Raw genomic sequence first — 13,054 nt, 5'->3', positions numbered from 1 at the left:
ACTGTCAGACATTTTGCAGGAAACAGAAGAAAGCAACTGATGAACTTTGCCAGTACAAGGAATAAGAGATCTTCAAATTTCCTGCTTCATAGAAAAGTCTGACAGAAACTATGGACCTATAGGCTAAAGATGGAAGTTGCAACAATACCAAAGAATTTTGGGTGACTGTCCAGTCAGTGAGATGTCTCTGTGAATTCTAGAGTTTTGGAAGTTGCTTACAATGCACTTCCTATTTACTTAGGTAATATTTTATCCTTCTGGAGCTTTTGATGGAGCTGAAGAATAGATAGTTATAATTATAGTTTTCCTTAGTTATAAAAGATAAAGTATAAAACTTTAGACTCACAAAATAGAATAAATGATAGAGTATTTTCCTTAATTTGCCAAATGTAAATAGACTAAATATTATAACTGTAATTCTTGATTGATAACTATTCTGTTGTATGTATTCTTGCTATGTTAAAGTCAAAACCTTCTTTTTTATTTAGACAGAAAAGGGTAGGTGTTGTAAGATTCCCCTCTATGCTGTGAATACCACTGGTTAATAATGAAGCTGCCTTGGTCCAATGGCTTAGCAAAACAAAGCCAGTCAGGAAATTTGAACAGAGACATATAGACAGAATAAATCAGAGTTTGGAAGAAGTCATGTTTCCACCATAGGAAACAGATGGAACCTTACCAGTTGGCCACAACCACATGGTGATACACGGATTAATATATGGGTTAATTTAAGACACAAGAGCTAGCCAGTAAGAAGCATGAACTAAAAGGCCAAGCAATGTTTTAATTAATATAGTTTTTGTGTGATTATTTTGGGTCTGGGCAGCTGGGAAATGATTGAGCAGCCTTCGACTACATCCTGATTTTTTTTTAAATCTATTTTTTATTTTTGTTTTTTTTAGACAGCATTTCTTTGTAGTTTTGGAGCCTGTCCTAAAACTAGCTCTTGTAGACCACGCTGGTCTTGAACTCACAGAGATCCGCCTGCCTCTGCCTCTCGAGTGCTGGGATTAAAGGCGTGCGCTACCACTGCATGGCTAAATCTATTTTAAAACAGCTTTAGGAAATGTGTGTTTTTCCCCTGAAGTGGCAGTGAAGATTGCCTATGATGTCATGCTACACAGAAAACACCTACACAGAGATGCCATACATCACGGTCTTGGAATATAGCTTCATAGATATTCCTTCTATTTTTATTCATTCAGAGAACATTAGGTTTTATTTAGTTTGGGTTTCTCATTAATTTAAAATTTTTTTTAATCTTTCAAATTTTTATGCATTCATACAGTGTATGTTTGGTGATATCTACCCCTTACTCTACTTTAACTCACCCAGAAAACCTACATCACCTCCCTCCCAACTTCAAGTCCTCCTTTTATAATTGTTTATTCAGTTTAATTTTGTCTTTAAGCCACTGAATCCAGTGAGTGTTGCTCATTTGCTCTTTATGTGGGTTCTTCCACTGGGGCATGGGAAAACATTTTGAGATATTTCTTCTCTGAGCTTTGTAACAGATATTATGTCTCAGAACACTTACAATTGCTTGTTCTCAGGTCTGTGAACAGTAATGGCTCTCCGCACTACCCATGATGCACTGTCATAAGGCACATCCTTGACCAAAAGTGGGAGGAAGAACATAAACCTATGGACAAAAACATCAGCATGTAGAAGGCAGTTTGCCAACAGGACCATTTAGAAAAGTAACATCAGTAGGGACTCTCCTAGAGCCTACAACTTCCACAGACACGGTTTGACCATCAATACAGTAGCATGTATTAATTCTCTCATGGGGGAAAAGTTTCAATCACATCCCGTCAAAGAAGCAGCTGGCTAACTCCATAGACAGCCTTGTCACTGCTGCACCCGTGGCCTCATCTCTGCCAAGTCAGTGTCATAACAGGAAGAATGTAGTGCTGCACAAGACTGTGAATGACTTTTCTCCTCACCAGCCTCACAGCATCTTGTTGCACTATGAGAATTAACCAGCAGGTAGAGTCTTCCAGTCATTTCAAACCTTAATTCTCTTAATTCTCTGTGTCCTGCAATCAAAGTGAGTGGAGCCTTCACAGTCGAGTCTTGACAACTACTTGTGATAGATAACAAAGAGCAATGGCAAATATATATATAGTGCTTCTTCGGGCTTTCTCTTCAACAACTCATGGCTTGATAACCCATGTCTGGAACTGAGATTTCCATTTAATAACAGATAACTCCCAAAAGATACACACACATACACACACACACACACACACACACACACACACACACACACAGAGAGAGAGAGAGAGAGAGAGAGAGAGAGAGAGAGAGAGAGAGAGACTCATTCTGAATGTCAGGTCACCAGTCTAACAGCCAGTTTCTGAACTGTGGAAAGGGGGAGACAGGCGAGCAAGCTAAGCTTCACTGATCATCTCCCTGCTTCCTGATTACACATGCAATGTAGCCATGTGCTTCGAGCCAGCATGCTTTTCTTGCTATGGTGGGCTTTATTCTTGTTCCGTAAGATCAAATACACATTTCCTTATATTAATTGGTCAGGTATTTCATCACAGTAATGAGAAAAGGAACAAATATAACTGTATTGCTCAAATACTGATGAGTTAATGAGTAAAAATACACTATTTTAGTTCTTGAAACATCACCCCTTTGTATAACAGAAAGGCAACCCATGGTTGCTCCAGAAAAGTAGAGGGGATTAACAAGGGATACATAGTGCTCAAGTATGTACGTGGGGGTGGGGGTCTTGTTCTTCATAAAGAATTAAATGCATACAAACAAATGTTTGCATTTCAATTTGGAGATACCCACCTCTTCAGTTACAATTGGGAAATCTTCCTTACCACTTCATTGTTATGCTAGTGCAAGCTAGGAAGCAACCAAGTACACTTCCGTAGGTCCATAAAGCTTCAGTTCTCATTACTTCCCATAGTATTCACTGTTTTAATTCTGATCTTTTAAAATCAGGGTGGCATATTGAACTCACACATATACCAGCTTATGAGGTGTCCTTTTAAAACAACCACACCATGTAAGCTGACCGAAGGACTTCATAGACTTCTCTTAAAGAAGCTGAACGTTCTCCCCATAACTTTTTCAAATGTAAGTATCTGTGGGCTCCTATTAGGGAGGTAGCATTTTTCAGCAAGTGATCATTCCAGGATTCTTAAGAATGAGATATCAGCTTGTGAACCAAGAGGTTTGTGGGAGAGGGTGAGACCATGTCTGTACAAATGAAGAAGAAAAAGAATAGGATCAGGCATAGAGAAATCTCAGCAGTGTGAGAGATTCAGGGGAGCAGAGTAATGGTTGAGGCATACCATAGTCTCAGGAAAGAGCCCCTGGTGGTGGAGGACTAAGAAGTGAGTACTCTTCCCTTCAGCATGGCCCACGGGTGCCCTAGGTACCAAAAACTAGGCAGGCCACTATGAGAACTTGACTTAAAGGCATGGATACCCCTATGGCGCCCTGCTCCCCTTCCCCTATTTCTGTCCTTTCCTTTCCTGGGATTTCCTCCCTGGATTTCCTGTCACCGACTTTTGTATGTGTAATCGTGCAGTGTGCCCTACTTTTTGATACAAGGACCCCCTGACTAGGAGCATCTGAGTGGCCACTTCCCTGACTGGGTAAACACTGGACAAAGAGGAGAAAAGAGGGTACTTGGGGCGGGAGTTTAGTCTGCAACCAGAACTTTTTCCTGTATCTAATTTGCAGTTGAAAACTCAGTAAAATCTTCTGTAAAGCTATTTCAAATGTTGCCACAGTTTCTTTGACAAATTTTGTCATTTTTATATACATGGCACGTTTCAGATCTGTGTAATTACAGCCATATACAGCTTACGAATTCCCATATAGAGCTATCCTCTCAACCGACGCCCCCCACCCCGCCATTTGTTGTGAAGTCGCCCTCTTTCTACTCTAAAGGCGACTGCTGCTTTCCAATAAGCTGGTTTCACAACCATTCTTGGTCACACTCACCACTGATTTAACATTTCTTTTCTTTCTTTACAAAGGGGGAGGGGGGCTTTTACCTCACTTCCACTCTCTCTAATCTCTTCTGCCCACTGCCTTGCCCACCCCCCATTGGCACAAGAATCACATCGGGGTCACAGAACCACCTCGAGGACATTCTACAGGGTCCATTTGCAAGTTGGTGTGTCCAGAGACTCACCGGCTCAGGCTCAGTAGCATCCACCGGTACAGCTCTCCCTTTTCCAAGCTCATAGCTCCTCTCGCAGGCCTGCCTGACTCCGGAGAAATCCTCCAATTGATATTCTCTCTCTCTCTCTCTCTCTCTCTCTCTCTCTCTCTCTCTCTCTCTCTCTCTCTCTCTCTCTCTCTCCCTCTCTCCCTCTCTCCCCCCCCTCTCTCCCTCTCTCTCTCCCTCTCTCTCTCTCCCTCTCTCTCTCCCCTCCCTGGCTCTCTCACTCTGGCTCTCTCTCACTATTACTATCTCTCCTCTCTTCTCTGTCTCTCTCCCCTCCCTCCTACCTTCTTCCTCTTCTCTTCTCTTACTTCTTGCTTGTTTGCTCTATCTCTATCTCGCTCGCCTCCTTGGCTGCATCTGCTCACCTAGTCTAAATGGCTCTGTTTACTCACTGTACCCCTCCCCCCCCCACCAATTCAAGACTTGCAGTCCTGAATCTCTAGGAACCAGAAGCTTGCATCTAAACGCTAATTCCCTCTAGACTGGAGTCACTCATTATTCCTCACCCGCGTGCCTCACCCCACCTTCTCCTGCTCCACTATGAGAACCTGTGGACTTGATCACTACATACACGCCCATTCGGCAGACATCCACACACCCATGTGGGCGGCTCCAGCCTCAGCAGCAGGTGCGCGGCTGTAGCTCTGGTTCTGGAGCGCTTTCTTGTCTCTTTCCAAGAGCCCGTTCTTGGCCTTTTTGAGAAGACCCTTGTCTTTGCAGACTCATGCACACACTGGCTGCCTGACTCTTCCCAGCCTCTTTTGGCTCACTATTGTGATCCCCAGCTGGGGCACAATCTGCGAGGTAGTGCTTCAGGCGCGAGAGCGTCGCTCACCAGCTAGAGCTGCACCACGGAGGTCCAGCTCGCACCGTGGTGGTCAGCACAGGCGGTTCACCATAGACCTGGGAGTAAGTGTACGATCCTGGAGCTTCTGGGCAGAGGTGGAAGGAAGTGCTGTACTGTCAAGGGAGGAGGGACTGCCCAGCGCTGAAAGCTCCAGCGGCCCCTCCCCCCGCATGGCGCTGCCTCGTTTTTTTTTTTACTATGATTTCACATTCATTTATTTGCATTTTTACAAATTAGGGTTCTTGCTGCTGTTTTTCCAGCAACTCCTTTTTACTCTTAGTTTGACGAACAGCGCGCGCATTTGTGTGTATAGGAGTGGGCTGATCCGTGTTTGCTTTTGGACGGTTTTTGAGTATTTTTCTGAGAAAGATATATTTCAAGGGGCTGTGTCTTGGAGGGAAGTGTTCGGTGGTAATCTCGTGAGGGTCTCCTCTAGTGATTAATCGTGAAACTTTTACCGCTTTCCTGTTACCTACCAGCGCCACTGCCTCGGATCTAAGCCCAGAGGCTAAAAGATGAAGTCTTCATCCTCTAGAAGAGGGGACTAGAAGGACTCTGGTTAGAGGGCCGGGAGACAATCATTCCAAATCTTTAAAAAGTGAAGAACCAAACTCAAAGGGGCATTTTCGCATGATGGTCCCTCCCCCTTCTACGCCTTTCGTCCTCCACTGAGATGCGGTGGGGAATTTGCGAAGCTCCAGTAGACCCTTTTGCCGGAGCTGGCTGAGGGAAGGAGTCCAACCTGGTCCTCACCCCCTCCCCCTTCCCCCACGAACCAAGCCGCTGTGATGTCCTTGCTGTCGCCGCCGCCCCATTGCGCCGCGCACCAGCCCTGGGGGCACCGGCCGGGTTCAGCTGCCCAGTCTCACCCAGGCTTTGGGCTTCCTGGAGGGTCATGCAACCCAGAGCTATGACTAAGGCGCTCACTTGGTAACTCTGCCATATTCCTGATCTTCCTCTCCCTCCCTTCCCTCCCCCCTTTAACCACCCCCGTGTTCCCCTCCACCACCCTTGAGCCCTCCCCCGCCCCCAGACGCCCACCCTTAGGTTCCTTTTCCTGCAAGATCGCAGAGGTGGCGCGCAGCCCGCCGAGCCCATGACGGACCCTTGCCTCCTGCCTTCAATGCATCAGCAGCAGACCCCCAAAGGCTGGGGAGAGGAGGGCTGCGTCTGGACATCCTCCCGGCGACGCTGCTCGGACCTGGTGCTCCTGGTGGATGAGACTGGCGATTGAGCAAGCCTCTGCCACCGCCTTCGCTGTCGCCCGACCAGTTGTTGCCGTCGGTCGGGACCGGTACCCGCCTTGCGCCTTCTGCCGCCGGGTCCAGATCGGGTCCCGGCATTGGGCGCCCCGGGGCTCGCCCCGCGCCTGCAGCCGCCCGCGCGCCGACTGCCCGCCGCGTCCTCCTGACAGCTGCGGCGGCGGCGATGATGCAGAGGAGGAGGGTGCTGCCGGCGGCAGTGCTCATGGTGGCGGTCGGCGCCCGGGTGTGATGAGAGCGTCATGGTGGAGATGCTGGCTTCGCGGCGGTGAGAGAGCAAAGGAGGGTGAGAGCCAGCCAAGGGCGGAAGATAGAACAGTTCCGATCGCGATCGCTTTCTTTCCCCTCTCGCTTCCCCTGCACTGTATTTTGCCCGTGGTTTGCATATTTAAAATCTCTGGACTCCATCCTCTCCCTACCAACGAAGTCTCTCCGTTTCTAAATGGAATTAGTGGAGATCGGAGCCTCTGGTGTAACGCACAGACATGATCTATGGACGCAGTTTGTTTCACAGTGAGTACCTCTCCAGCAGTACCAGTCCATTCCCGGGGTGCTGCCACCTCGCCTCTTGGCCCCATGCGCTGAGAAAAGCCTTGCCAACCACTCCAACCAGACCCCGCAGTCTCTTGGAGTCTGGGGCAGATGTAAACTTTCGGTACTGCAGCATCATACAACCTGGCGGGGGCGGCGCACGGAGTGGCGCTGGACCTCAGAGTTGGTCAGGGAAAACGTCTCTCCATAGGCAGGAGCTCTAGGTGGTCCAAAGGAGCCTGTGCTTTAAAAGTAGACACGTGCAGGAGATGCTGGGCCCCAGAGAGGTAGCAGGTGGACGCTGGGAGGTAGGAGGATTGATCTTTGCTGGGCAAGAAGGACTAATCCTCCTTTGTGGGATTGAGGGGTTCCTGGGCCCACCTATTTCTCAGGTAAGCTAATGCACACCTGAACCCAGGGTCTTTAGGTACAGTACAGCCCAGCCTCTGCCCCTAAAGCTCTAATTCTGCTTCGGAGTGTGGTAAAGCCTGGGGGTGAGGTGTGGAGGAGTGGAGACAGGCAGGTTCAGAAGTCATCAAAGGCAATGTCAGAAAATGTGTGGTGGGAATGTGCTGTCGTGAAGCAAGGGCTGGTGGGCTAAATCTGTGCCACTGTGTTAAGAGATCTTCTTAATCCATGAGTCCAGCTCTGTACAGGTCCTCTGTGTGAGTCCATCAAAACAGAAAAGGCAGAGTAAAAAGGCCAATGTACACACTGATACGCCTGAAGCCTCTTTGTGCTTGTGCTGGGGGAGGGAGTTATAGAATTAAAGCAAGTTAGGAACGATGTGTACACACACACACACACACGGCCAGTCTTTGAATTTTAAGAGTATATGAGCGACCTGGCCAAAGTATAAAGTAGTGCAGTTGACAATCACTCTGAACTTCATGTCAAGACCCAGACAATCCTTGTGGGGATAAAGATGTGCCTTAGATAAGATGGGTGAGTGATGCCCCCACTCCAGACAATCCTTCTGAGGATAAAAATGTGCCTTAGATAAGATGGGTGAGTGATGCCCCCACTCCCTCTCCCTAGTTTAGTTTCAGGTGGAAATGTGCAAAGGAAGAGCTTTTATGTAATGGATCAAAATAAATAATAAAAATGAAACAGAAGAAATGCTAGTTATTACCAAGATCATATATTTTTTTAACGCTTTTCAAGTTCCAGGCTTCTCTAGACATTTTTGAGGGAAGGGAGAAGTAAACAGAAGTTCAGATCTTCGCAGTAGCCTTGCAGACTTACTGTTCAGTGGCAGACCAGAGTATCTGACCCTGAACTGACTCCATGGATGCTTCTAGAAATTCCCTTCCTCAAAAATGTCTGCTTCTGCATGATAGTTAAGAATCACAGTTCAGGTTTGACATGATGAATTTTGCAGCTGGAGAAGGTTACAAACAGGGCTAGTTGGTAGTTTGGTTAGTTTCCTTTTTTATGCAAATAAGCAAAAGCTGAACTAACACAAACAAACAAACAAAACCTCCCCATAGTTCTGTTTCGATGCTTTGACCAATCCACTTTGATCTCTTTTCTCTTGCACTCCAGCCCCACCTGTCATAGGCTTTGCAGACTTGTTTATGTTCTGCAATCCAAGCTTACTGGCAGCATGTTAGGGTGGATCATGGACATTTGGCTCTTTGCTTTTCCCTTCCTCATTCTCCTGTGACCCTCCTCTTGCTTTAATGACAGTGGCAAAGCTTTAGCAAAGGCTGCTTTACTGAGGAGAGACCTGGAAACATCCTTGCAGTCTGTGTAGCATTTGCAGAGTGTAACATTGTTTATGGCTTTGAAGAGTTTCTGCCTCATCCATTCTAAATAGGAAGTACTTCCCTATGGGAGTCCCACATTTTACTTGGAACATATCAGTTTAGATTTCCAAAGTTCTGAGTCACCTTTATAAAGGCTAGCAATGATAACATTATTCTATCTTGGTATCACCTTATCTGTAGATTGCCTTATGGTTTCAAAAGGTTTGGTCATTTGGGGTGTGAATTTTGCATGTCTAACTGTTCTTTTTTTCTCTTTCAGTTATAGCAAGTTTAATCATCCTCCATTCTTCTGGAGCAACCAAGAAAGGAACAGGTGTGCTTTTTATTTTATTAATTATAAAAAGATGTCTAATTGTTTTTAATTTTCCTATTTCACCATATCCATTCCATAATAGCTGAACATCCCACGAGTGTAAAATTGACAGGCTTTGACTAAAAGACCATCTCAAAATTAATTTACTAATGGATATTATAAGAATATCCTCTCCAGTTCTGGTGTTACAAAAGATTGGATGATGGTTCTTATTAAAAAATTGTTTTGTTTTTATAGAAAAACAAATCACTTCGGAAACACAGAAATCAGTGCAGTGTGGAACTTGGACAAAACATGCAGACGGAGGTGTCTTTACCTCTCCCAATTATCCCAGCAAGTACCCCCCTGACCGAGAGTGTGTCTACATCATAGAAGGTAAGAGCAGAGAGAATGCCAGGCCAGGGAGACCAGCCAAAGCCTGGCCTTCTCCAGGCTCTACACATGTGATATGAACAGAGACAGTACACAACTGGTTTTGGAGATACTTAAACACAAGTATCTCTCAGTAAGCAAATAATTGTAAATCTAGAATCAGGTTAACTTATAAATGATTAGAAATGGGTTATGAACACACAAATATCTGGTAAATGGAGCAAGTACACAACCTAAATCTTCTTTTGCAGCAATCTAAAATAACAGAATTATTCTGTATTTAACAGACTATGTCAATTGATGACATTTTGAAAGCTAATATTCTGCTGGTTTAATAATTATAATAATCAATATGTTAGTGGTTTGTTCAATTTTACCAACAGAGAACAATGTGAATGGAAAAAAGTTTATCTGCAGTCATGTTTTCTAAACATTAACGTGAGTGGGATGTAGGCTTTTGTGAACTTCGGAGTGAGTTGATCATATTTTCAGGCCAGCCAAAGTTCTAGCTCACACAGCTCTCATCTGGTTTTTTCCAACCTGAAGGACACAAAGTACTTTAAAAAATATTCATCCTTCTGAATATTTTCCATTTCTTTTAACCTTGAGCCACCTCTCAATTAAATATAGAGGAAGCTTTTAAAATATGTGAATATGTCTTCCAGTGATGAAGGCTACATCTTAAGCATTAGTTCCAAATAACCCTGAACTTGCTACTCTCCTGTACACCTACAGACAAAGTTATGGTAACAGAAAATCATGACTACATAATGTTTCCTCGTACACCAAAGTAGGGATCACAGAGTTGATCTTCAAAAAACAAAACACAAAACAAATAAAACAAAGCAAAACAGCAGCAATAAGAACAAAATCTCTGGCTTCTGTTTCTCTGATTTTGAGAGGCTCTATTCAGAAATGATTTATTATTCTTAATTTCATCCGTAAGTCAGGAATCTTCCTCTTCCTCTTGCATTGCTTAAAGTAATGATTTTTATCAAAGATAACTCAAACTGAATAAAGTTTGATTTTTAAGAAATAAAACAAACCAACTCAAACAGACGTCTGCTAGTTTAGATCTCTAGATGATGAAAACATTGAGTTTCTTGTTTGAAACCAGCGGTTACTTTTATCAAGTTTGTATTTTATATTTATTAATTAGGCGTGTTAAAATAATACTTGATGAACTTTTAAATAATTTCCTACATATCAGAACATTTACTCATAGGAAGGTGTCTTCATTTTGCTAACTAGTAAATGGAGACACATAGAAATCAAGCTCCCTGCTGAAACTAAAAGTCCTTGTATTGGAAAGAGCAAAATATGATATGTCGCCTGTGAGTTGTGCTTGTTTGTGCTTTCTGTTGGTACTTTTATAAGAACTGCTTGGCTTAAATGGGATAGTTTTTGTTAGTCTCATTTATTTTTGTATTTCTATCAGGGACAAAATAAAATGAGAAAACGAGTAGAAACCCTGTTAGTAGTATTGTTTTGAAGCCATCTACAAACACTTCACATATTCAGATGATGCTCTAGTGACTATTTTATGGATTTGCTATCAAGCATTGCGCAAAAGTTTCAAGATACTAGCCATATGGTACTGTCAGTCTGGCTTGTGGAGTTTGAGTCAATCAGGGGCTTTAAGGTTTATATAGGATTGCTGGAACAGGAACAAGAAGAGAGAACTATGATGCCATCTTCATTGTTTACCTGTACCCAGGTGGTAGTCCTCTTTTTAACAGAAAACTGTCTGCTAAAATACAGAGAAGTGGTAAGCTGGGGATACCAGGCCTTCTGCACAGGTAAAGAGAGGAGTGGTATCAGAGACGTGAGCCTAATAAGGAGACCTGTATTCTAGGAACCAAACCTATAGAAATTCCATAAGTTATCTGTAGGCGGTGGAAACACGGGAAGAATTCAGAGAATAAGTGAGGTGAGACTTCAGTAGGAAAGTAACTGGAGGAAAAGAATGCCAACCAAAGAGCTACTGAGAATGGTCAAATAACAGAGAAAATAGGAACTAAAGATACTGGCAGGGGTGACAGAGCAAAGGTAGGAAGGAAGGTGTCTTTAGGAAATTGAAATTCAAATGATTGGGTGGGAGATGATAGAACGGGGTTTATAAAATACTCATGTGATCAATTGTTTGCTACTTTTGATGAGTGTCTCCTGGAGAGAATACTGTGTACAAGTTAAGTTTAATGGAGTAATCTCTGCTAATACTTCATATGTACGGGATATAAGTTTACAGATTGTTAGTGAGAATTTCATATGAATAAAAATATAGGAAGGAGGTATTTAGAATGCTAATATTTAAACTTATTAAATGAAAGTATAGTGGTCTAGGGCTTTCTGTAGAAACTTATTTCTTTGCCATTTCTTTGGAGGTTGAGGCTCAAGCACCATCTGATTTTGAAATCATTGCACCGTGTTTCAGCAACACTCAGTGTGCTAGATTAACATGAACAAAGAGAGGCTTGGGGATGTCTCTGGGATATAGCATGTTGGGAATGGACAGAACAGCAAGACCCGGAGGACTCTCTGAAGGAGCTTCAGATGAGCAGGGAATCATTAGGGATGTCATGGAGCTGGTGTGGATGAGATTCAAGAATCTGTGGGTTTCTAAGTGACAGTTGTTATAAGGAAAAAAATGAAGCAAACACGCATATGTGTTTATTGTATGAAGCAATTTAGAATCTGCTTGCGACTTCAGAATGAAGATAGTGATTAAGGCAGTTGGGGAGAGAACCACTTCCCAGGAAGCTGAAGATTGGGGAAGACAGTATTTGAGGCAGTGGGTTGGAAAAGCATAGTAAACAGGAGATTGTTTGAATGAGGAAAATTATGCCTATTAATCTCTAGAAGAAATAATTTGATCAGTAGAAAATATGTAAATTTAAAATTAAAGGAGAAAAGAACATTTTTTTTATTGTTGACAGATGTAGAATTCCTGGGAAGGAAGTGTCAAGGAAAGATGGTCTAGGTGTGGTTAGCTGGTAGATTTATCTGTGAAGGATTTTTCACCACTGGGTAATCTGAGGTGAGAAGACCCGTCTGGAAAGCAGAGGGCACGGTTTCCTAGCCTGGTTTACTGCTCTCTGCTTCTGTGGGGATAATGTCACTAGTTGCTTTAGGTTCCCACTGCCTTGATGGTCCTCCACCATGAGGGACTTAACTTGGAATGGGAGCTAAGTAAACATTTTCTCATGCTGGTTGCTTTTGCCAGACTATTTTATAATAGCAACAAGAAGCAAAACTAAGAGGCAGAAATAAATGGCCTAGTTGTTTAAGATAAGATTTTTTTAAAAAAGGATTTGGTACACTCACAGTTGTGGAAAGCAATATCCTTTGACAGCAGGTGGTATCAGCTCTCCTGATTGGGAAAGTCACTGCATGTACATAAAGTTAGTGTGAATGAACACAAAATCCCAAGAGGCTGAGAGGGATAAAAATCTGAAGGAATTTTGTTTTCAGTTGAACATCAGCTAGGGGGAGTAGAATGAAGGAGGCTGTGAGTAGGACAAGTTGAAGAAAAGGTGAGTTGATGCAGCTGGACCCTGGCAGATTCCATTCGCCTACACTGTAACCACCTGTCTGTACATCTGTGTAAACAACTCGGGGAAGAGGTGCACCTTTCAACAAGTTATTTGGGGTTTTCTAAAATTTAGCTTAAGAAACTTTCTTGCATGGGCTGATGGGAGTTAACTTCAGCATGCTGGGTGAAAGGAAACTCAGCTGTGCATGTATGACATGTCCCAC

The 13,054-nt window shown here is 43.7% G+C and overlaps 1 protein-coding gene and 1 long non-coding RNA gene across 6 annotated transcripts in view; one reads left to right on the top strand and one right to left on the bottom strand.

The window, feature by feature from the left end:
- Positions 1-1,768, bottom strand: part of LOC142848591 (uncharacterized) — a 32,364-nt gene extending 30,596 nt beyond the window's left edge. For both annotated transcript variants that reach the window (XR_012910428.1, XR_012910429.1), the window contains exon 1: positions 1,538-1,768. This is a non-coding gene — a long non-coding RNA (uncharacterized LOC142848591). The remainder of the gene's footprint in view (positions 1-1,537) is intronic.
- Positions 1,769-6,450: 4,682 nt separating this feature from the next.
- Positions 6,451-13,054, top strand: part of Neto1 (neuropilin and tolloid like 1) — a 94,882-nt gene continuing 88,278 nt past the window's right edge. For 3 of the 4 annotated variants that reach the window (XM_075968117.1, XM_075968118.1, XM_075968120.1), the window contains exons 1-3: positions 6,451-6,826; positions 8,873-8,926; positions 9,164-9,301. In XM_075968117.1, coding sequence (XP_075824232.1) covers positions 6,799-6,826; positions 8,873-8,926; positions 9,164-9,301 — 220 coding nt within the window. In that variant the 5' untranslated portion in view covers positions 6,451-6,798. The remainder of the gene's footprint in view (positions 6,827-8,872; positions 8,927-9,163; positions 9,302-13,054) is intronic. The other variant, XM_075968121.1, reaches the window with a different exon arrangement.

Source organism: Microtus pennsylvanicus, chromosome 4 (genome assembly GCF_037038515.1).
Source record: "Microtus pennsylvanicus isolate mMicPen1 chromosome 4, mMicPen1.hap1, whole genome shotgun sequence".
Taxonomy (NCBI): Eukaryota; Metazoa; Chordata; class Mammalia; order Rodentia; family Cricetidae; genus Microtus; species Microtus pennsylvanicus.
The sequence above is the reverse complement of the archived record's forward strand: the minus strand, read 5'-3'. Positions and strand labels throughout refer to the sequence as shown.